The sequence below is a fragment of the Chelonoidis abingdonii genome, chromosome 3 (genome assembly GCF_003597395.2).
Source record: "Chelonoidis abingdonii isolate Lonesome George chromosome 3, CheloAbing_2.0, whole genome shotgun sequence".
Classification (NCBI taxonomy): domain Eukaryota; kingdom Metazoa; phylum Chordata; order Testudines; family Testudinidae; genus Chelonoidis; species Chelonoidis abingdonii.
The window spans coordinates 178,971,493-178,994,572 of record NC_133771.1 but is presented as its reverse complement, the minus strand read 5'-3'; the positions used below and the strand labels follow the sequence as shown (position 1 = coordinate 178,994,572).

General features: G+C 40.3%; 1 protein-coding gene across 1 annotated transcript in view; it reads right to left on the bottom strand.

Annotated features, from left to right (window-relative positions):
• Positions 1-23,080, bottom strand: part of MTA3 (metastasis associated 1 family member 3) — a 203,865-nt gene that overhangs the window by 54,808 nt on the left and 125,977 nt on the right. Inside the window, exons 9-11 of the mRNA XM_032774365.1 lie at positions 15,428-15,502; positions 4,403-4,461; positions 61-185 (exon numbers count right to left, since the gene is read on the bottom strand). Of these exons, the coding sequence (XP_032630256.1) occupies positions 61-185; positions 4,403-4,461; positions 15,428-15,502 (259 nt within the window). The remainder of the gene's footprint in view (positions 1-60; positions 186-4,402; positions 4,462-15,427; positions 15,503-23,080) is intronic.

The window sequence follows — 23,080 nt, the reverse complement described above, 5'->3', positions numbered from 1 at the left end:
CTCAAAAATGTTCAAATGACTGCACTCTTAACACTCGCACAAAAAAAAAATCTTACTTACCATAGCAACTTTCACAAGCCCGTCCTATTAATGAGGTCTGTGTCTGATAAGATGCTCCCATAGCTCCATTCACTGCACCTGGCTTCCCGTTGATGCTGGATAGTTGATTGGGATTTGGTTTGTTGCTTTAAATAAAATAAAAAGTAATCTCTCAGAAAATATTTTAATAACCAGTTAATTAACATGAGCAAGATTTCATTCTGTGTTTCTGGTTTATAAACTGCACCATCTGTAACAAATTCTTCTGAGTAACAAAATTTATTTCTGTGTTTCTCTAATAAATTGTTTAGCTTACAGACAAAAACACGTTTATATAAACAGCTGATGAAAGGCTTTGCAAGACTACGGTCTAAATGTAAAAAGCTGGAACACAGGGCATCACTGAGTTTTATATTAGGACATTCAGCCTCCCCCCATCACATGATGCTTTGGAGAAAGGCCACTGCACAGAAAACAAAGATGTTTTTCTTGAAAAACAAAATCAATTTTCACACATCAAGACAAGGCTGTGTTGAAAAAAATGGTGAATTCACCACTGGGACAAATGTGTGAAGATTTATAACCTGTAACAGCGATACATTTCACATGACTGCATTCCTGAATTATCAGCAACGAAAGACATTGGCTCTCAATATCTTTGATGATCTAACTTGCTCTCCCAACTGGCTGTAGTAGCCGAAGAAGCAGAGGATGGTAGAGACGGACCTTTCCTTTCTTCTAGTAGCAGAAGGTTCTTTGCCGAGTACCTCTGCTCTTTTCTTTAAACCTTGTGCTGCTTGGGGATTTCCCAATAACTGTAGTCTCCAGTGCACAGTGGACCTCTAAAGCACCAGACAGCACAACACTTGAACATATGGAGACAACCCTAAAGCAGTACTGAGTTTAAAAAGTGGATTCTAATAGACAGGGTCCAAAAATGTCTGGTCTGTGTAAAATAATTTTGAGATATGGAGTGGGTAGGGAAGTAAATGTGGGCTTGTTTGGAGAAGACCAATTTACCATCTAATTTACATAAGAGCACATGGGGATTTGTTATTATTTTGTTGATGAAAAGGTAGTATACAAGAACTAGGTAGCATTATTATTATTGAACCAGTCTGCCCAGCTTTCATTTTTACATGAGAAAATTTGCATGTAAATGGATAGCCTGGCAGAGACCTACTTACCAAAGCAGAAATAAAATTCTCTCTCTCAGTCAACATATTATTGTACTAAGAAAAGGTACAAAATGTTCACACAGAAAAAAATATTAATGCACATACCAAATGCTAAACTCAAAAAAAGGAGAATTTAAAAATAAAACGGAAAGCTATTGTTTGTAGGGAGTAGCTGTGCTAGTTCTCAGATATGAGAGAGAGAAGATGGGTGAGGTAATAGTTCGTAAAAAGAGACAAGCTTCCGAGCTACACAGATCTCTTCTTCAGGTCTGGAAAGATACTCCCAGTGTCACAGCTGAACACCAGATGGAACAGAGTCACAAAATAATTACTCCATATCTGACCTCTCAGCCCTCATCCTCAAAGGAAACCTGCACAGCACTTTCAAAAGACAACCCTAGGAGCTTAAATTCATAACTTTGTTAAACTCTTAAAATCATGGACTCAACAGAGACACTGGTTTTATGTCTCAAAACAACAATCTGTAACTCACTAACCCTCCTTTGTCCTATGACGGCAAAAGGGGAGACTCATGGGTATGGCACAAAGGGTCAGCGCCCCTTCAGCAGCCAGCCCAGGTGGGGAAAGGAAGGAGCGGGGCCAGAGCCGGAAGGGAAGAGGCAGGGCCAGAGCCTCTTCCAGCCATGCTACCTGGGACGATGCCCAGTGCAGCACAGAGGCTGACTGGGAGAGTGCCTGGCTGCGGCTCAGCTTCTGGGGACAGGAGCCAACTCTGAGCATGCTGGGGAGGGCAGGGAAGACTCCGGCTTGCTCGGCTGCTGTCCCCAGAAGCTGAGCCTGGGTAGGCTGTAACCAGGCGCTCTCCCAGGCAGCTGCACCAGGCAGCGTTCGGGAGAGGCTCTTGGGCCACAGCCGAACGTACTGGGAGAGCCAGCCCAGCGGGAGGACAGAGCTCCCTCCTCCCCTCAAGGTAACGTAGGATGGGGAGGAGACAGGGAGATTGCGGAGGGTCCAGGCTGGGAGTGGGGTGGGGAGGAGTTGCGCGCCCTCCGCTTTAACTGGTACCCCCTTTGTGTGCCTCCCATGAGTCGCCGGTTCCAGCTTGTATTTAGTTGTGACATTCTGATTACTTTCCCCGGACCTGGAGAAGAACTCTGTATAGCTCAAAAGCTTGTCTCTTTCAGCAACAGAAGTTGGTCCAATAAAAAATATTACTTCCCTACCATGTCTGAAATAAAAAGGATGCTATTCTAACCAGGAAGTACATTTCTTATGGAGTGAAAGTGTCATTACATGAGCAACCTTTTATTAGTGTAAAGTAAATTTGTTGAGACGAAGGGAATGAAGCAAAGAAATGTAGGGCCTGGTTTAGTAGTTCTTAGTTCAAGCAATATTCCCACTGATTTCAACACGTGCTTTTCCTGAGTAAAGGCTGAAGGATTAGTGTTAGTGTGTTGGATCTCACATACCCTCTCAGCACCAAACTACTACTGAAGTCACTGGAAAAAGCTTAGAGTGGTGGGATCTGGCAACAACCTCCCATGTACTAGAGGAGCTATATGGGACCAGCATATCCCACAAACCAGGCAGAAGTACTATAGCTATCTCATATTTATCCACTTTGGTGTTCCTGCAGCTTCCTCTGATGTATTGGCTATTGGCCACTGTCAGAAACAGGATACTGGACTAAACCAACCCTATGTCTGATCCAGTATGACAGTTCCCACGTGGGAACACTGCCTACTTTCCCTTAGGGTCAATACTCACCTGCAGTGCAAAAGGGCTCAAAGCCACACATCCAAGGTGCAACCTACACGTCTCTGTATTGAATTCAGTAAACATGCTGCAAGGATGTTGAATGTGAAAGCATTATATAAGTGCTAATTATTATTTTTATTATTTACCTGCCACAACCACCAACATAGGTAAAATAACTGCGCTAAGAATACTAAGTGTTGATGATTGCGCACTCATATGATTATTCCCAGAATACTACTCTGACTTTAGGATGTCACAAATTATCCATCATCTAAAATTATTAACATCTTTTTTAAAAAAAATATTTTATTAGTACTGGTTTGGGGTTTAAATAACACTCACTGAGACATTTTCAAAAGGTTGGATTCACTAAAAGCTAAAATCTATTGCAGTCTATCCACTGCCTTCCACTATTAAATCTGTCTACGAAGAGAGTTTGCATGAAAGACACTATATAAAATGGAATTGTAATGTATGTAGTTTACACAGGACTCTACAGAGGTTACACTTTTTTCAGATATTCTATTCTCTGCAGGTGTGCAGAATTTCCATTTATGTCAATAGGATATCAGAACATGGTGTAGAGCTCAAAGGAGAATTTTGCCCCTAATCCTTGCTAGTCCCATAACCCTGAGGAAATCATTAATGTGAAAGACATGGATTATTGCTCATTCCCATAAACCACGTTTACAAAAACAGATCTTTAGCATTACATTTAAATCCAAAAAGCTAAATAACTAAAAACATTATGAGGACAAAACACAAACATCAAAGATTTTGTTAATAGGGCTTAGTTCACAGAGAAGGGATTTAGAGCTGTCCATAGCCTTATCATTTAAGGTCATAATGTGTTTCTTCTCTTATCACCTAACTGCTTTAAGAATATACTGTAAACTATAATTGTAAGATAAAAGTATGTGATTTAACAAACAATTGCTTAGACTTTGAAATGTTGCATTTATTCACATATATAACTGCACCCTAGAGAGATTCTAAAGAGATTACTTGGCAAAATCTGCTTTATAAATGGTAACAAGGGCACATTATGTACATTACCAATCCACACAGCATTTTAACCAGTCTAGTTCTCTTTGGTTTTACTTCTATTTATCTTATTCAAGGAAAATGGTGGACAAGAACAAAGGGATGAATTAAATACAAGGGCCTCACAAAGAGAGTACCATCATCAGTCCTTGCCTTAATCATGCTGAGTGTGTTACAGAGATCCACAATCAAAATCTTCTGTAAATAATAAGCCACAGGAGGATCAAAATCTTAGTATCTATCGAGTTACTGTAATATATTTGTTTTATCTAGCACATCTTACATATATCCAGAGCATTAATCAAGTCAGGTCTATTTTCTTTCATTTTTACTAGTGTTCTGACAATGGGATGTGCATTTTTTATCTATACATTATGTCTCATCAATCAAAGTCACAAAGCATAAACATCTGCTATACTTACTAGGTGGGGATGTACACTTGTTTCAATTTACTTTCTGCTTCAGCTGCCTTCAGACGTTTCTAATTGAAAAAACAATATATTTTTAATACACTATTAATTTTTGATCACTGCAAACAAAATATTTAAAGACAACTTCCACTTAGCTTTTGTGAGATCACAAAGGCCTTGAAATTAATTGTAGACCCTAATAACTCAAAACAAACATCACTGCAATTCTTGACTATTTTTAAAGCATAGTATATTCCACTCAATAAAAAATTCACAAACACCAACAAAAATATTACAGCACATCTAATTTTATAATACTGAAAAAAAGAGAGAGAGAGCGTGCATGCACACATGCAACAGCCAGGAGTCAAAATTCATTTTATAAAATACATCATTCTAGGTCATCTTAGTAGCAGAATATGGGAATGACTACACTACAGAGACAATATCAGCACAGCTACATCGCCACAGCTATGCCGGCATAACCGTATATAGCATAGATGCAGTCTACACTGACAGAAGGGGCTTTTCCATTGGTGCAGGAAGACCACATCCCCAAACAATGGTACCTACGTCAACGGAAGCATTTTTCTGTCGACAAAGGTGTGTCTACGCTGGGGTTAGGTCAGCATAGATATGTTGGTCTGGAGTATGTGTTTTTCATGCCCTGGCTGACGTAGTAATTCAACCTAACTTTTAAGTGCAGACCAAGCCTAAGAGAAGTACAGAAGAGTACAGGGAACGGAAAATAATGATGAGTGCATGATGACACTACAAATCTACAGTATTTTTGATTAAGCATGTGTTTGTTCAATCTAGACCAAGGCTACGATTTTCAATTAAGCCTGTGGGAGTTAGGCACCTAACTTCTTTAGACTCTTTTGAATGCTCGAGCCCAAGAACATAACAGCAGCATGACAACTTTGTTATTGCTAAAATATTTTGCTGAATTTACTTGGTTATGATTTTGTTTATATTTGCTACGAACATAACTCTCTTAAACTTAGGAATGTGTTGTATAGTCAAACTAGCATTCATCATTTTTTTAGGATTATTTCGCTTATCTTCACAGACATACAGCCAAGACAAGAGCTGTTCATGGGGCATGTTGGAACATAAATAATCTCTGATGTTATGAGATTTATATTGTAAAAGAACCCCCAGAAAATGATATGATTTATTACTGAAAATTCTACAATATTATGATACAAGACAGCACAACTAAGGTATGGAATCTTGGAAGTTAACAAAAAATACTTTGTTATTCCACTCTGCTAAAAGAGCATGTTTTGGAAATCACCAGTTAAATTACACTACATATTGGACGAAATCTTGGCTTCGCAGCAATGAGAATTTTGACATTGACTTCAATGAGAGATTTCATCTGCCTTGTTTTTAGATATCACCATATATGGGGAGGTTTAAGACTTTGGCTTTGTTCCTCATAATACATGCAAACAAAACATTGCACATGATCAATTACACATCATAATGCAATACCTGATATAAAATTGTGAATGTGACAAGTACTGAACCCTTTGGTACCATAATATTCTCTAGTTTTTGATCAATCAAGATATAAATGCCCATAACTATGCAAAAAACCACACAGGACACCAGTCACAATAGAAGCCAACTGGTGTTTTTAGAGTAAAGTTCACAAGGGAAACATCCCAGCCACTGTGAAAAATGGTAGGATGAAAGAGCAGTTATTGCAGTACCCTAGCCTGCAGTTGATGTATCCAGTGACTTACACTATGTTACTGAAAGGATTCAATGAAATCCTTTGTCTCCATATATTACATGTATACATTTAATATCAGAGATTCAAACATATTAAAAGTACCTAGCTCAGGAGTCGGCAAACTTTTTGGAAATTGTATGGTGGGCCATGAATGCTCACAAAATTGGGAGTTGGTGAGCAGGTAAGGGCTCTGGCTTGGTGTGCGGGCTCTGAGGTGGGGCTGGAGATGAGGTGTTTAGGGTGCAAGAAAGTGTTCCAGGCTGGGACGAGGGGTTCGGAGGGTGGGAGAGGGATCAGGGCTGGAGCAGGAGGTTGGGACATAGGAGAGAGTCAGGAGTGTAGGCTCTGGGTGGCACGTACCTCAAGCAGCTCCCAGAAGCAGTGGCATGGCCCTCCTCCAGGTCCTATGTGGAGGTGTGGCCAGGGGGCTCCGTGCGTTGCTCCATCTGCAGGCACCGCCCCTGCAGCTCCCAGTGGCTGTGGTTCCCAGCCAATGGGAGCTGCAGGGGCAGCATGCAGGCATAGGAACTGGAGGGGGGACATGCTGCTGCTTCTGGGAGCCGCAGGGAGCAGGACAAGCTCCCGACCCCTCTCCCCGGTAGGAGCTTGAGGGCTGGATTAAAATGTCTGGAGGGCTGGTCACAGCCCTTGGGCTATAGTTTGCCCACCCCTGACCTAGCTTCTCCTACAATATCTATAAAATAATAGTTTATACAAGAACTGAGTCTGTTTCTTTTTAAGACTGCCAATTAAATTTTTACAGTAGATAGCAAAAAAATGACAACATTTGCCAAAGCTCTTTATAAGGAGCCAAACAAGTGGTCATTAAAGATGCAGTGTGTCTACCTGAGCTTTGCAAAAATCCTGCCAGTCCAGAAAATCCATTCTGTAATTTGAACAAAAGACCATGATTACAATTTTCTATAAAGGGCTCCTTGAGGTGACTGACTTTTTAGATTACTAAGTGCAGGAAGGATCGCTAACTGTCATAATGACATTTGAAAACCCAGTACAAAACTGGGCACTGCTGACAGGGCTGGCCCTAGACCAAATGGCACCTCAGGTGTCTTTGGCCCCTCCTCTCCACTTGTTAAACCTTTGAATATCTTATTTTTTATTAAATTTGTAGCACATTTCATGACTTTGATGCACAATTTACACTTGTCATATAATATGATAAATTTGCACACCAGGATCTACAAGTCTGTATTTATTCATGTGATATATAAGCAAAAAAATATAATTTCCTCTAAGTTTATAGAAACTTTTTAATTTAAGAATAACTGAAATGTACTGACATCAAGAAATTGAACTGTGCATCAACACTGGGTGGACCAATATTAAATAGTGACAGCCTTAGAACCTTAATCTTAGTTCTTAGTTCAAAAGGCCACTTTTCTCACCTTTGCCTTCACAAACTGAACAGAAGTTTGGAGCCCTCCACACCCGGCACTCCAGGTGGTTGCTTGAGTTGCCTGCCCCTAAATACGGCCCTGACTGCTGACACCAGGTGTGCCCCATGGCTCATCTCCACACCACTTCTGCAAGGTCCTCATGGAGTGGAAACAAACTTTGGATGAGGGGTTCTATGGAGACTGAAACATCCTCTTCCTCAGACCTTTCTGCTTATGAGTGACAGTCTTAGACATATCCAGGACTTCAGATATTGCTGCTCCATGGGATCCAGAGATCTGATGTGCAAACACACTGACTTGCTCTTCCAATTGGGGAGGGACTTCCCCCCCCTCAAGGAAACATTCCTCCTACTCCTAACTCTCATGGACTGTGGAAGGGCACTGAGACACCCAAGGCACTGCTCTGGGATATCCTTCCAAGAGGAAGACCTCGCTGTGCCCAGGGCAGAGGGGTAGTGGGAATTGGGCATCATCTACCAGAAAGATCTCTTATCGTGAGAGGACATACAAGCTCTGTTGCTCAACCATGAAACTCTGTGGCTTCTGGGGGAGAGAAAAAGTGCTATTCCCATACCAGGTAAGAGGTTAGAGAAGAGCAGGGTGATGCTGGCATGGAGGTGGGGACTCCCTCCCACCTCATACCTTATTGTGTTCTTCTACAGATCTCTGCACTGGCCACGACACCCATATTAGACTGGACAATGTCTACCTAGATAAGTTTGGGGGAAAGGAGGGTCTTCTTTTGGAGTCGCTTCTCAGGAGGAAGGTTTCAAGAGGCAGGCTGTACACAAAGGCCCTGACACAGTTGGCACCAGCTTATTTTATAGATGCTGCAGTGCTTGGTATGATTCTGAACAAACTGCCTCAATCACTAAGGTACTGCACTTCAGCCAGGACTCCACTAAGTACTGTGAGACAGATGTAGCTTGCAGAAAGAGTGTAGGCTGCAGAGAAGAAGGGATGTGCTAGGAGCAAAGCGCTCAGCAAAAGCTAGACCAGATATACCTGTGCCAGAGCTGAGGAGCAGCAGCCCAGCTTCATACTTGGGGTGCACCTTGCAAAAACGGATCCTTACACAACAATACTTATAGCCTAACTTTCCAGCTGATGTGGCAGTAAGTTAACGTGCTGTGATGAAATGGGGACCCAACATATGGGAACCATGGAAAAGGCCTCCAGCAGTGACAACTGACAGGTAAATGAGTGGCCTTGAGAGGTAATTGGGAAATCTTTCAATAAACAAAGAATCTTCATGGTCACTACTGTTCAGAGGGAGCCTATAAACAGGGCTCATATATTCCACAATTTTGCAGCATTCATCCCTTGCTGCAGAATTACACTCCTAAAATCATGTCTTTCATTAAATAAATGCTCATTCCTCATGGTTCCTGAAATATCTGGATAATGTAAGCACAGTATAACTGCCCAGGCTGGCACAGCCTGGAAAAATAGCTCTGAAGGTATGAACTGCCCCATTCATCTTAGTCAGGGCCATCTGGATTCCACAACTGTGGTATTTGGCATTTTTCTAAGATACCAGATAATCCAGCATTTTTGCCATTCTCCTGCAGTCAAACATACAACATTTTGTTTTGTATCTCCCAGTCCAACCATTTCCGCCCATCAGCTGCCTCTTGCTTTCCAGCTTTCCCTACAAAAGCAAGTTAATTGGATTGCAATGTCTGTTCCCTGCACTGTTCTATGGAGACAGGCAGCAGGAGTTTGGTGAAGCATGGCTGAAGTCCACCTTGCAGCCACAGAGCAGTGGGAGTCAAAACATTGGGTAGACTAGAGAACAGGCTGAGGTTCAAAGAGCCATGGACATGGGTTTCTGATGCCTGCTACAAGTTCCCCCCATTCCTGTGACATGTGTGGGGAAGAAAGATTGGAGCCAGCCTGCATGGACATTTGTGGTACTTGAGGCCTGTGGCATGCAACCAGGCTGTCTGGAGAGCACAGAAATAAATAATAAACCTTGAAAATAAATAACAAATAGTAACAAATTTTATATTAATATGCATTTTCTTAGCTTAGCTTTGTATTCATGTGGAGCAATGAAAAGGAACAGCATTTCATTGTGACAGAATTAACAGAAAGGAGAGAGATAAGAATTCATTTTTGACTCAGAGATTCAACTCAGTAGAGTATTACGATTCAGTTCAGAAAATCACCACTTAAGAGTAGGATTGTGGGATCAGTGCCATGTCCTTGAATGAAACAGATCCTCTTGGCATTATGCATTGAGAAACTAAGGCATAATCAGCAGCAGATGTTGCAGTGGAAACCCTATGATGCTATGGCAAAATAAAATAAAAGTAGATTTTAAAATCCTCTGATCAGAAGGAAGGCCTGAAGAACAGGCTCAGATCGATCTAATTTTCTCATCTCTCTAGGGAGAAGGTAAAGACACTATGAAAACCCTCTTTTCAAGGAATGTACTAATTGCAGAATACTGGAAGAAGAATACATTGTTCTTTGATAAATGTCATGGGTATTAATTTATACAATTTCTAAACAAAAACATGTGCGAGACTTAAGACCACATCATAGCTAAGATGATATAGAATGACACAACCATGAGTCTCTCTCACACACACAGAGGTTTCACAGATGGGCAAAAATAAAAAGGGATCTCCTCACAATCCCTAAGCATTAGATCAGGGGTTCTTAAACTGGGGGTTGGGACCTCTCACGGGGTCACGAGGTTATTACATGGGGGTCACGAGCTGTCAGCCTCCACCCCAAACCCTGCTTTGCCTCTCACAATTATAATGGCGTTAAATATATAACGCATTATATATTAATTAAAGTGTTTTTAATTTATATGAGGGGGGGTCGCACTCAAAGGCTTGCTGTGTGAAAGGAGTCACCGGTACAAAAGGTTGAGAACCACTGCATTAGATCATCAGAGCAATAGAGGAAAACTAGGTAAAGGATGAGAAGCAGCCAATAAATCTTAAGGGCATTTGCAGAGGGAAGAGGGAAACAACCTCGCCTCAAAACCCCCACAAGCCTGAGCCTACACAGAGGACAATAGAAAAGAGAGAAATAAGCAGTTTGTGGTAGCTACATTTTAGTACTGCTGTTGGTGTTGTGTTGAAATGACATTTTACCATTTTTTTCTTCTTTATTTACTAAAGTGGATCATATGCATTCTTATATGAAATAATCATACATACTATTTTATGTATAAGCTAAAATTTGGAGGAATGAAGGCCAGATGTATGAAAAATGAAAAAGCAATTTAGCATTTTACATTCTTATTTACTAAAACTACTGTTAATCTTATATGCTTAGGTATATAACATTGCTCCTGAGAGAGAAGAGTGGTTGTGTCTTGCTTGAATTTACATTAATCCTCAGATTACAAATACCAGGAGAGAGGAGGTGGGAGTAAAAAAAGAAGACCAATCAACATGAAGACGCAATTTTGAAATGAAATCTTGGTCTTATTAAAGTCAATGGAAAGGATGTGATAAACTGGAGAGTGGTCAAAGAACAGCCATCAGAATGATTAAAGGACTGGTAAACATGCCTTAAAGTGAAAGACTCAAAGAGCTCAATCTGTTTAATTTAACAAAGAGAAAGTTAAAGGGTGACTTGATCAAGCGTATAAGCATCCATGTGAGGAACAGAAATTTGATAACAGAGGGCTCTTCAATCTAGCCCCAAAAGGTATAATACGATCCAATGGCTGGAAGGTGAAAGTAGGCAAATTCAGACTAGAAATAAGGCATACATTTTTAACAGTGAGATCAATTAACCATGGGAAAAGCTGCGTAAGAGATATGGTTGATTCTCCATCAGTGCCTATTTTTAAATCAAGATTGAATGTTTTTCTAAAAGAGATGCTCTAATTCAAACAGGAATTAATTCAGGGAAGTCCTATGGCATATGTTTCTATGATTCTATGTTATACATGAGACCAGATTATACAATCATAATGGTCCATCCCGGCTTTATAATCTATGACTCTGAGAACAGACTTTAATGGGGTCAAGATTTCACCCAGAATCTTTTAAATAAATGCCATCCCTTCCCGGAACCATATGTTCTGAACATCACTTCTCTAAGGAATGTGTAGCAATACCCAGTTTTTAACAAAACAAGAAATAAAACAATAGATTACATGTTTGTCTCATTTAACATAATAAATTAGCAATTCCTGTAGGTCAGATATTCTCTACAGTAAATAAAAAGTTTAGTTTTGCAGAAAGAACACTATAGGCCTAAGGGCACGTCTACACTGCTATGCAGTTTGGACTACAGGGGATGTGAAAAGCAGTGCACAACGAAGTGCTTCTCTGTAACTCTCCCATGTGGATTCTGTGGCAGGAACAAAAAGGTTCCTAGTGCACTGTAATGCAGTTCTCTTCAAACAGGACATTCATGTGAAGTAGGAACCTTTAGGTTCGCACACACAGCATTCACCCAGAGGAGTTTGCACAGCACTTCGGTGCACACTACTATTCACACCCCAGTAATCTGAACTGCAGGGTGGCAGAGATGTGCCCTTAGTTCATTTGTGCAGCATCTTTTCTGCTTAAGGCTTAGTCATGATGCCTCCTTACACATGAACAAGAAATTTAAGAGAAAAAACAAATGGGAAAATAAGAGAATGGACCTACAGCGAGTCCCCTGGCCTCATTCGGTTTCAGAACTGCTCTCTCAGATAGTATTCATAAAAAATGGCAGACTGACAGCAATGGTGATTGAAGTCCGAGATTTATCTACTTAACAGGTTCAGTACAGGCAGCAAAGCTTGCCGTACCTATTTCCCTTCACCTTGACTTGGCAAGACCACCTTCTGGAGATGAAGTGGCAGAAGAGTCTCCATGCACATTAAATCATTGCCTTTACCTGCCAAGCAAGATCATCAATCACAGGAGAACCTCAGAGTTACAAACTGACCAGTCATCCACACACCTCATTTGGAACTAGAACTATGCAATCAGGTATCAGCAGAGACAAAAAAACCCACCAAATACAGTACAGTGTTAAATATAAACCACTAAAACAATCAAGGGAAAGCAGCATTTTTCTTTTTCATAGTAAAGTTTCAAAGCTGTATTAAGTCAACGTTCAGCTGTAAACTTTTGAAAGAACAACCACAACATTTTGTTCAGAGTTACAAACATTTCAGAGTTACGAACAACCTCCATTCCCCAGGTGTTCGTAACTCTGAGGTTCTGCTGTAGTGGAACTGTCATGTGGAGACCTTCCCTCTGGACTCAGATGACCTAGCCAATTCACACAGGTGAATAAACAGTCACTGAATAGTAAAGTTTTCAGATGAGAACCAGCCTTCAAAAGCTGAAAGGATACATATATCTCAACCTAACCCATTCCAAGTCCCCTGGGCTTTCCTCCCCCACTGAAAAGAATGTTTTGAAGTATGGCTCTGCTCTGAAAATGACTATGTAAAAATAGCACTTTCTTGCTGAACAAATTTTCTCCATGTATGTATTCAGTTACTGCTGTTTACTCTGGTGATAAAAAAAAAATGTTTTTACTAAATTTTATTCCTTTAAACACTGCAAAGTCAACTCAATGGCAGGACCAAGTTCTGAACTCACTCACATCTCTCTAATCTTGCAATCACTGGGATTGCAGAGACTTAAAGGAGGATAGAAATGAGATACAGTGAAGTCATATGTAACAGAGAAGCATTTGGCATATAGCATTTCTATTACTGATGATGATGCATGCCCCTGAAAAACACATCTTGAGTATCAGATTCCAGGATGAGAGTACAGGATCGGGAGTTAGAAGACCTATCTTTTGACTAGTTAATTGAACAAATTGGTTCTGGGTGTCATCAAGGGACTATAAAACCAGAACCCTATAATGCCATTTGTATATACAATCACTTTTCAGAATTACAGCTGCACTTTTGAAACTGTGAATTGTGTAGAAGCACAGACATTCAATAAATGGCACACACTGATATTTGTGCCAGGCAGGATCTGTTAACCAAATCCCAGTGAACTTCAGGAAAATTCTGCAACACAGCATCTTTCTCAAACACTGTAGAACAAATATTTCCATCCAAGTTTTCCAGCAATGGTAATCGATCACCTGACCAACCTAATAATGTTGATATGGATTCAATTTTCATTGTGATTCATCCTTACTTTAAAATATTTATTTTTAAGTAACTGTTTTAATAGAAATCATTTCTCTGATGCACTCATTTTAGCTCCCAAACCTCTTATCAGTAACTGATTCCAGCAAAGCATCAAGTTTTATTTATACTTTCACCTTTCTGACCATTCCAGATCCCGCAATGCCCAGCTGATGATGAAGAAATTTGAAATGCTACACATCTGGCTTGCACATTTAATGACGAATGTCTGGAGTGACTTTTAGTTTTAGGCATATTTACAGCCTCAACTTCCCAACTAGCAAAACCTTTCCAAGATAAAAACTTGTTGGGCAAAGAAACAGATGAAAGGCTAATAAATCTCAAACAATCTGAACATACATGCTGTAGTAGCACAGCAAATGATGACACACCTCCCTCCTCTAACTTCCACACACTAACAACTGGAAGATGCAGCCATACCATCAACAAACTAGAACTTAGGCTAGAGCAACAATCTCTCTGATACTCTGCAATGGATTCTGGAAATGCTGCACAAACCTAACAACAACAGTTTTATTTTCAGCATCTGTCTGCAGTATCATTACTAATTTTAAGGGATTAAATTATGGATTTAAATAACTGAATTGGAAAATCACAAATCAGAAGAGAATTATTTTATAATATTTTGGAGCAGCCGAACCAAAGAATACGGTATGTAAATACACAATGAGGCAAATCCTGCAGTGACCCTATCTCCAACATCCCAATGCAGGTACACAAGGTAGGATAAAAAAAGCAGCATTAATATATTTCTGCTGCATAGGCAGCAAAGAATTCAGGCAGGAGGTCACCATATCCATTGTGTGCCACTGAGCTCTTCATGGAATGTGAAGGACCAGGGGGCTTGTGGGGGGTGGTCAGTGCATCTGGTAAACAAAACAGAACCCCTGGGCCAAAAACACAGAACCAAAGAAAGCCCCAGCCCACTCCCCCACCCCATGCTCTGGAGCAGAAGTCACGAGCTCAGTTATGCAGAAAACTCAACATATTGAAGATTCCATCCTTTGGACCTGCAACCTCTCTAAGCAGAACAAAAGCTGTTTAATGCAAGCGCTGACTCTTGCTCAGAATTTGGCCTCATGTATATTCTTTGCTGTTATTTCTGTGCTGTAAAGACAAACCATAACTGAAAGACATGGCTTCAGTTTTGTTACTAGAACTTACTTCCTTTCTCATCAACATATAAAAATCAAAACTACAAAACAGCACTCATAACAACTGCTATGGAAGGCAAAATAATTGTGCTACATGAAACTAATTAGATGAACTAAAGTAGAGTAACGTGGATAGTCTTCTCTCTCCTTTTCAATGTTGCCTTACATGACCTGACTCTGTAAAATGACTCATACAGCCATTTAAAATAAAAGTCTCAAAGGATCGTGCATATTATCAAAAATTTAATCATTTTAGAATTTTCTCTTTTTAAAAATATGTACTCTGGGAACAAAGCACTTTATTTTAAACATGCAACTGTTTTACCCTGTTAAACACCTTCTAGACTGATAACTAAACCTTGGGAAACGAAACTGCAGCAAAACCAGATCAAACCAACTTAGGTATTTTAAAACCCCCAATCTCAGAAATAATTTTAGAACAGGTCTTTTTAAAAAGGTAAAGGAATATGCAAGTGTCTAGAAGATACTATTTGTAAATAATTTTTGTAGAAGTCCGTTGTTTTAAGACTATTACAGAATATTACAGGTCCATTCATACTGAAATAGCCATACAATTACCTGTTGTACGTATCTGTCAGTAGTTTTCCACATGTAGTAATATTCAATGATGCTAGTCAGCGACTTCCAAGGGAGCTGAAAAACATTTGGTATGAATTAAATAAAATCAAAATGTGTCAGGAAATTTAAATATCCACATCTTATTTAGAAAAAGATGAAGCAAATGTTCTTTGTATGTTAGAAAGATTCGGAATTAATGCAAACAAAAATGTTAAACAAACTAAAACTTATATGGGGATGGCTATTTTTAAGCTACGTGCCTAAACCTTTGGTTCTATATGGGCAATGCAGAATCCAGGGTAATATCACACAGGAAGTACATTTCTCTCACTTTTTTCTTTCTTTTTTATAGGACAGGTAGAGAATAACATCACAATTAGAACAAATCACCTTCACAGGATTAAGAGTCTCACAGGAACTTCACATGTGAAAATATACCAGCCAGAATATTAGTTCAATGCCAATATCACAGAGGTTGGCTGTCCCACTATTGGTAATAATGCCAGTGCTAATGAGAGAGGTGGGCTGTCATGCCATGATCTTCCCCAATTTCTGCCTGAAACCATATACTTAGGGCCCTACCAAATTTGTGGCTGTGAAAAATGCATCACGGACCATGAAATCTGGTCTCCCCTGTGAAATCTGTTCTTTTGTGTACTTTTACCCTACATTATACAGGTTTCAAGGGGGAGACTAGCATTTCTCAAACTGAGGGTCTCAACCCAAAAGCAGATTGTGAGGAGTCATAAGACTATTGGGGGGAAGGGGGCTGCAGTATTGCCACCTTTACTTCTGCGCTGCCTCCAGAGCTGGACAGTGGTGGATGCTGGTCAGCCACCCAGCACTGAAGACAGCACCGCAGCCAGCAGCAGCGCAGAAGTAAAGGTGGCAATACTATACCAGCAGCCACAGAAAGTCCTGCAGCCAGGAGAGATTCCTGGAAGTGGGTCTGAGCTGGCCCTGGGAGTGGCCCCTGCAGGGGAAGAGGAAGTCCTGTCCCTCACCAGCTTGGCCAGGACCAGCAGCTGGAGCCCGGCGTATAGTAGGAGCCCTGAGCCAGGGTGCCCAAAGTCCTGCCCCTCCGTGGCTCCAGGCCCAGCACCCCGGCGCTCGGGGGTTAAAGAGGCCTTGGGCTAGCTGTGTGTGTGTGGGGGGGGGGGGTCCCAGCAATGCAAGGTTTATTTTCTAAAGTGCCCTTTGCCATTTTACAATGTTGGCATAAAGATGAAATCTCCCTTTAAAAACTGACTCATGTATAGGAGGTTAAGTAAGAGGTTATAATACATAATAGAAATCTTAGTACTGTTTCAATTCAACAGTAAGCATCAAATTGTAAAATTTTCATCTCGTACTGCTGTTAATTCCACTGCCCGTTTTAACCGACACTCTTCCAATGTTGGCCATATTTTTATACATAACAAATAAGGAAACAAAGCACAAATTATTTTGCAATTAATATTGTGTGTGTGTGTGTGTGTGTGTGTGTGTGTAAATACACATTTCTCTTTTCAACATTCTTCCAGCTTCTCTAGTAAATAATAAAATAAAATAAAAGAGATTTAAAAAATGCTGTTTCAATAGAACTCCAAGCAATCCACGAAGGCATGCAGATTGACCTCAAAGGACCAGCTCTGCTGAGCCACCACCCAGTACTTGGGTCCATACCTTCTTGAGACATTACTGACAGAATTTACACATATTAGATGATGCAGCCACCGGGCGGTGGATTCTCAGAGGGGTCCTACCACAGTAGTCCCAAAGGGAGAGGGGAGATGCACTCACTCCAGTAAAAGCCCTACCTTCCTATTACTTTAGTCTAGCCAATCCTAGCTTCTCACTGTTATTCTTTTCCTGAGTATGGTCACTGCTAGTTACACCCATCTGTTGATACTGGTGACATCCACATCAACAAAAAGTACATTTCTCTAAACCTTACTAATAGTTTTTCATGATGTTGCAACACCAGTATGGACAGCCATTCAGAGCACCCCAGTGGGCAACTGGGTTCATAGGATAACATAGGAAGCCATACCATTTCTACAGCTCTTGTTCTCAACTGAGGAAGCCTGCCTGGCATGCTGGGTGTGAAAACCCTGTATTCCAATTGGCTACCCGACTGACAGGTGAAGATGACACCCTATTTGTCCAGAAGAACGTAACCACTTATGGAAAACAATTAGGGAGGCAAGATAAATGTGTTTTTCAGTGGCTGCATCTGCCACAGAACTTGTAAACAGCTACAGAACTGTATATTTTCATTACCAAATTTTATTATGCATTGATCACAGGAAAGAAAAATTACCATTTGCAAACAGATGTGTGATGTTTATGTAAGAGGTAGATTGGCAGTGAGGCAGCAATGACACAAGGACATGCAGAGCTGATCTTCAATTTCACCAGCTGCCACAGGGTAAAGATAGAACCCCTAGTAAGTTTGAAAATGTTAGATTTGATTTTTAAATATTTAGCTTGGAAATGTACATGCATTTTTAAATCTCAAGTCACAGGTCCATAATATTAATGATTTAGAACCTTTACATTCTTTTTTTAAACAGCTTTTATTTTCACCCACCAAGATATTTGAGAAGCAAGAGTTATAAATCTCTGGAAAAAAATAGTGTTTACAATGAAAATGACAACAGACCCTTAAATTATAACAACACTCAGGAAGTCACCACAATGAGCGTCTTCACTCTCGGACCAGGGAAATAGTCATCTTTTGGGGAACACAAGGCTCTGTTCTCTTCCCATTGTACTATCTTGAGGTGTAAAGAAATTCAAATGTACATTCAATCTAGTACATTTATATTCATTATAAGTTAAAGGTTCTCAGGAAAACAGGAGAACATTAAGAAATGAGGTCTGGATGAGAAATTGTTGAGAAGATAGCAGCCTCACAAACGACTATTCAAACCTATATTGGAATGTTATAAAAACATCAGGAAAATAAAAATTAAATAGTATACAATTGAGACTTCATGGTCTGTTGAAAAGGAAAGGCAAATTCCTTTACTCTAATTAACTTACCGTTAGGAACTTGCTTCCTAATATTAGTTCCTGTACACTTTGAATGTGTCAAGCACTATGCAATGCTAATTATTACTAACTACTGAACAGTAAATAAGGTTGCAACATACATTGCCTCTAAAAAGCCACACAGTATAAAAGAATGGCGATTGCACTTGCCAAGTGTGGCAAATCCAGAACTATTCTGCAAGCAGTATACCTTCAAGATGTAATAACTCAAGCTGTCATTAAGTTAATTATGATACTTATTGAGTGTCACAACAGCCTCTTTTTGTCACAGCAGGTAATCAAGGATTACCTATACCATATGATCAGCATGTCTAAATTGACTTCTTAGAACAGAGCTACAGATTTTCCTTTGACATTAATGTAACTTTATTACATCACCTTTGAGTCAAAATATATAAGCACACAGGGATTCTTAGTCACAGTTCATCAGGTAAGTATTACTTTATTTAACATTAAGGATTAAGTCTTGCAACAGATTCTTTTGGAAGATGATGTCTATATTTCTAACTCAAGTTTTGTTTGTTTGTTTTTTTAAAAAAGATCTCTCTCCCTTTTTTAAGATTATAGTGTTAAAAAAACAGCAAGTCTGACTACATAAAACTATTTCAGGGAGTGGCTGGTAGGGGTTTGTAGGATGCAGCTATGTGAAAAACCTTACCTGGAGTCCATAAACTTTGAGAACGGGGAATAATGTTCATGAACACATCAAGCCTGAGACTGAATAGGTTCAAGGTTTGATGGAAACATTTAGCACTTCTAAAAACTTACTAGTGTAAACATTTTTGTCTATAGTTTACCTCTAGCTCTTCTGTGGTTAATAGGTATTTAACAAATTTTTCTAGTAAGCCTATTAATTGACACTACAAAAGCTGCCCATGAAATAAGTTCAGTTTATACTATTTTTATATATTTTTCTTATTTTTAACTTCTGAAAATAGTGTATGCGAATAACTTTGGATGAAATCAGTTCCTTTATCTTCATATAAAAACAAAATCAGAGTCCACTGAGTGTCAGAAGCCTTTACATGACTGAAAGCCTGGAAATATTAGGTGTTATACATAATTCTCATTATAAATCTAACTGACTAATGCTACAGGTATAGCTGCGTGAAAGATGTGCTCTTCTAAGGATACTCTAAGGTGACAGGCTGCTTTTCTAAAAGTAGAGAACATGACTGAGGGTAGGAGGAAATCCCACTCTGACTTCAGAGCATATAACTGATCTGTGCTCCTCCCAGGTTTTACTCTCTGAGTCAGTATTAATATGCTTTCAACTGAGCCCAACAATGATTTTCATTCTCTGTTTACCGTCGTTTAAACAAGAACAAAGTCTCTTTCGCCTTTTTTCATTCTTTGGTCCCTCTGAAGCATTTTAAAAAGTTTTCAGTAGGCCGTTTTAAATTTCCAGCATTTTGTGCATTATGGATCAGAAGCGATTTCTGCAATGTTCGAATACATTAATGGGAGTGGTCAATTATGCAGGTAAAAACAGAATTTAACTAATGTAACACCATATAACTAGACTTGGAAGGATTAGATTTTAATGGTAAATGATGGTAAAAACTGATTTCACTGTACACACAGAAACTGACTAAAAATTATTTTCATTGATGATAATCAAAACTTACAGACAGATAAAGTAAGAAAAATGCTTCTTGAGAACTTATTAGCATTTAAGGATATATCCTTTGTATATTTTGACATGTGATCCTGACAATTTGTGTTTTAACTTTTTGAATCTCAATATCTACTGCCATAGAATAATTATTGTCCAAACCATAATTTCCTGCAACTGTGAAAATATAAATTAATAAAAGTAAAAAGATGCTTACAAATAAACAGTGATATTATATGTTAAAATAATAAAAATTAAAAATCAAATTCTGCCAAACCTAAAATGAACACTGAGAATAAAAGAATAATGTAGGAAACCCCAACAATAAAGTTTACATATATTTGGCCGCAGTTTACATTAAGGTTCTATTTATAAAGGGTTAATACATGTTAATAGATATTTTAGGTATGAGTTGTAGTGTCATAGATGGTTGGTAAGCACAACAGCAGTGTTATAAACTGTAATAAGCAACCTACTGAGCTGACCCCTATAACAACTGAGGAACCATGTATTAACACATCTATTAACCATTGTGACAAAGTTCATCCAACACAATCAGGCTTGACCACTGACTGTGGGACTCTTTGATGACTCCCAGCTCCAATATCCTTTTCACCTCTGCTTTGATCTCCTCCCTTTTTGCCGCTAGGACCCGATAGGGCCTTAAAGTTACCTTTGCCTCAGGGTCTGTGAAAATGTGGTGATATGCTTCAGTGGTCCGACCTGGTTTGGTTGAAAACACGTCCTGGTATCGGTTGATCATCTTAATTACCTCTTTCTTCTGGTTTGGTGTCAGATCAGTGGATATCCTGATCTGCTCCTGCATGTTATTTCCTTGGATCGGGGTCTCTTGGGCCACTACAGACGCCTCGTTGGTGCCAAGGCTTTGAGAGGTTAATGTGATAAATTTGTCCTTGTTTCTGGTGTCCTGGCTGCCGTACCTCGTAGATTACTTCCCCCACAGGTTCAACCACCTCATATGGCCCCTGCCATTGGGCCAAAAGCTTGCACTCTGCTGTAGGTACCAACACCATCACCTGATCCCCTGGTTGGAACTGTTGGACTTTTTCCTGGCAATTGTAGTGGGTTTGGTGGGCCTTCTGCGCCTTTTCCAAATGTTCCCGTACAATAGGGGTGATCCGGGCTATCTGTTCTCGTATCTGCAACACATGGTCAATTATATTTCTCCCCTCATTGGGTTCCTCTTCCCAGCTTTCTTTTGCGATATCTAGTATGCCACGGGGGTGGCATCCATATAATAACTCAAAGGGGGAAAACCCAGTTGAGGCCTGAGGTACCTCCCAGATAGCGAACATAAGATAGGGTAGTAGGGTGTTCAAATCCTTCCCATCCCGACTTACCACTTTCCTTATCATAGCCTTGAGGGTTCGGTTAAACCTTTCTACCAGCCCATTGATCTGCAGATGATAGACTGAAGTTCTCAGGGTATGTATACGGAGCAGTGTACAGAAGTCCTTCATTAGCTTCGACATAAAGGGGGTATCTTGGTCTGTTAATATCTCCTTTGGTAGCTCCACTTGGGCAAAGATCCCCACCAACTCCTTAGCTATCGTTTTAGAGGCCGTGTTCTGCAGGGGGACGGCTTCTAGGTTGCGAGTAGCATAATCCAGAACGACAAGTATATATTGGTGGCCCCAGACTGTCTTCTCCAGGGGTCCTACTAGGCCCACGGCTATTTGCTTGAAGGAGACCCCTATGATGGGAAGGGGTACCAAAGATACCCTCAAGTGGGGATGAGGACTGTGCAGCTGACACTCTGGGCAGGACGCACAATACCTGCGCACTTCTTCATGTACTCCGGGCCAGAAGAATCGTCACAAGACCCATGCCAGGGTCTTTTCTACCCCCAAATGCCCCCCAGAAAGATGACTATGGGCAAGACTTAATACAGTGTTCTGGTGTTTTTGAGGTACTAGGATCTGTACCTTCTGCCCCTGTACTGGTGGATTTGTTCACCTCAGAGATCTTCCCCTCTCGTGGAACCCACAGTCTGGGTCAACTCCTTCTGTGTCTGATCAGGAGTTGGGAGGTTTGGGGGGAACCCAGGCCCGCCCTCTAATCAGAGCTCCGGCCCAGGGCCTTGTGGATTGCAGCTGTCTATAGTGCCTCCTGTAACAGCTGCATGACAGCTACAACTCCCTGGGCTACTTCCCCATGGTCTCCTCCAAATACCTTCTTTATCCTCACCACAGACCTTCCTCCTGTTGTCTGATAATGCTTGTACTCCTCAGTCCTCCAGCAGCACACCCTCTTACTCTCAGCTCCTTGCGCCTCTTGCTCCCAGTTCCTCACACGCGCACCACAAACTGAAGTGAGCTCCTTTTTAAACCCAGGTGCCCTGATTAGCCTGCCTTAATTGACTCTAGAAAGCTCCTCATTGTTCTAGAACCTTCTCTTACCCAGGGAAAGGGGACCTACTTAACCTGAGGCTAATATATCTACCTTCTATCACTCTCCTGTAGCCATCTAGCCTGACCCTGTCACACCATTTATTAACTCTTTATAAATGGAAACTTAATACAAAGTGTAACCCCTTATTTTTCATTGCCAGTATCACAAAAATTTTCTTAAATGTAACTAATTTTAACTTATTAACAGAACTGCTTCTTATACAATGTAATTTTTTACCAGGAGTATGAACTGAATTCAATGGACATTTTCTTCCTTGAGAACATCAAAAATCATGTAGCAACACATTCACATCTGCTCAAAAGGAAGCTCTTCAGAGACACAATATCCTTTTCTTCTTGTCAATATTCACCTATATTTATTTTAGAACAGTGAAAGTGACCTGACAACATGGAAGTCTTCTTTCCATGTACAGCATTGGCAGTGGAAGTACAAACTTCCTCACACTACCCCACATGCCTGTTTTAGAGGGGCTTCAAGCAGAGCTGGACAAAAAGACGGCTACTCACCTTTGTAACTGTTGTTCTTCGAGATGTGTTGCTCATATCCATTCCAGTTAGGTGTGCGCGCGC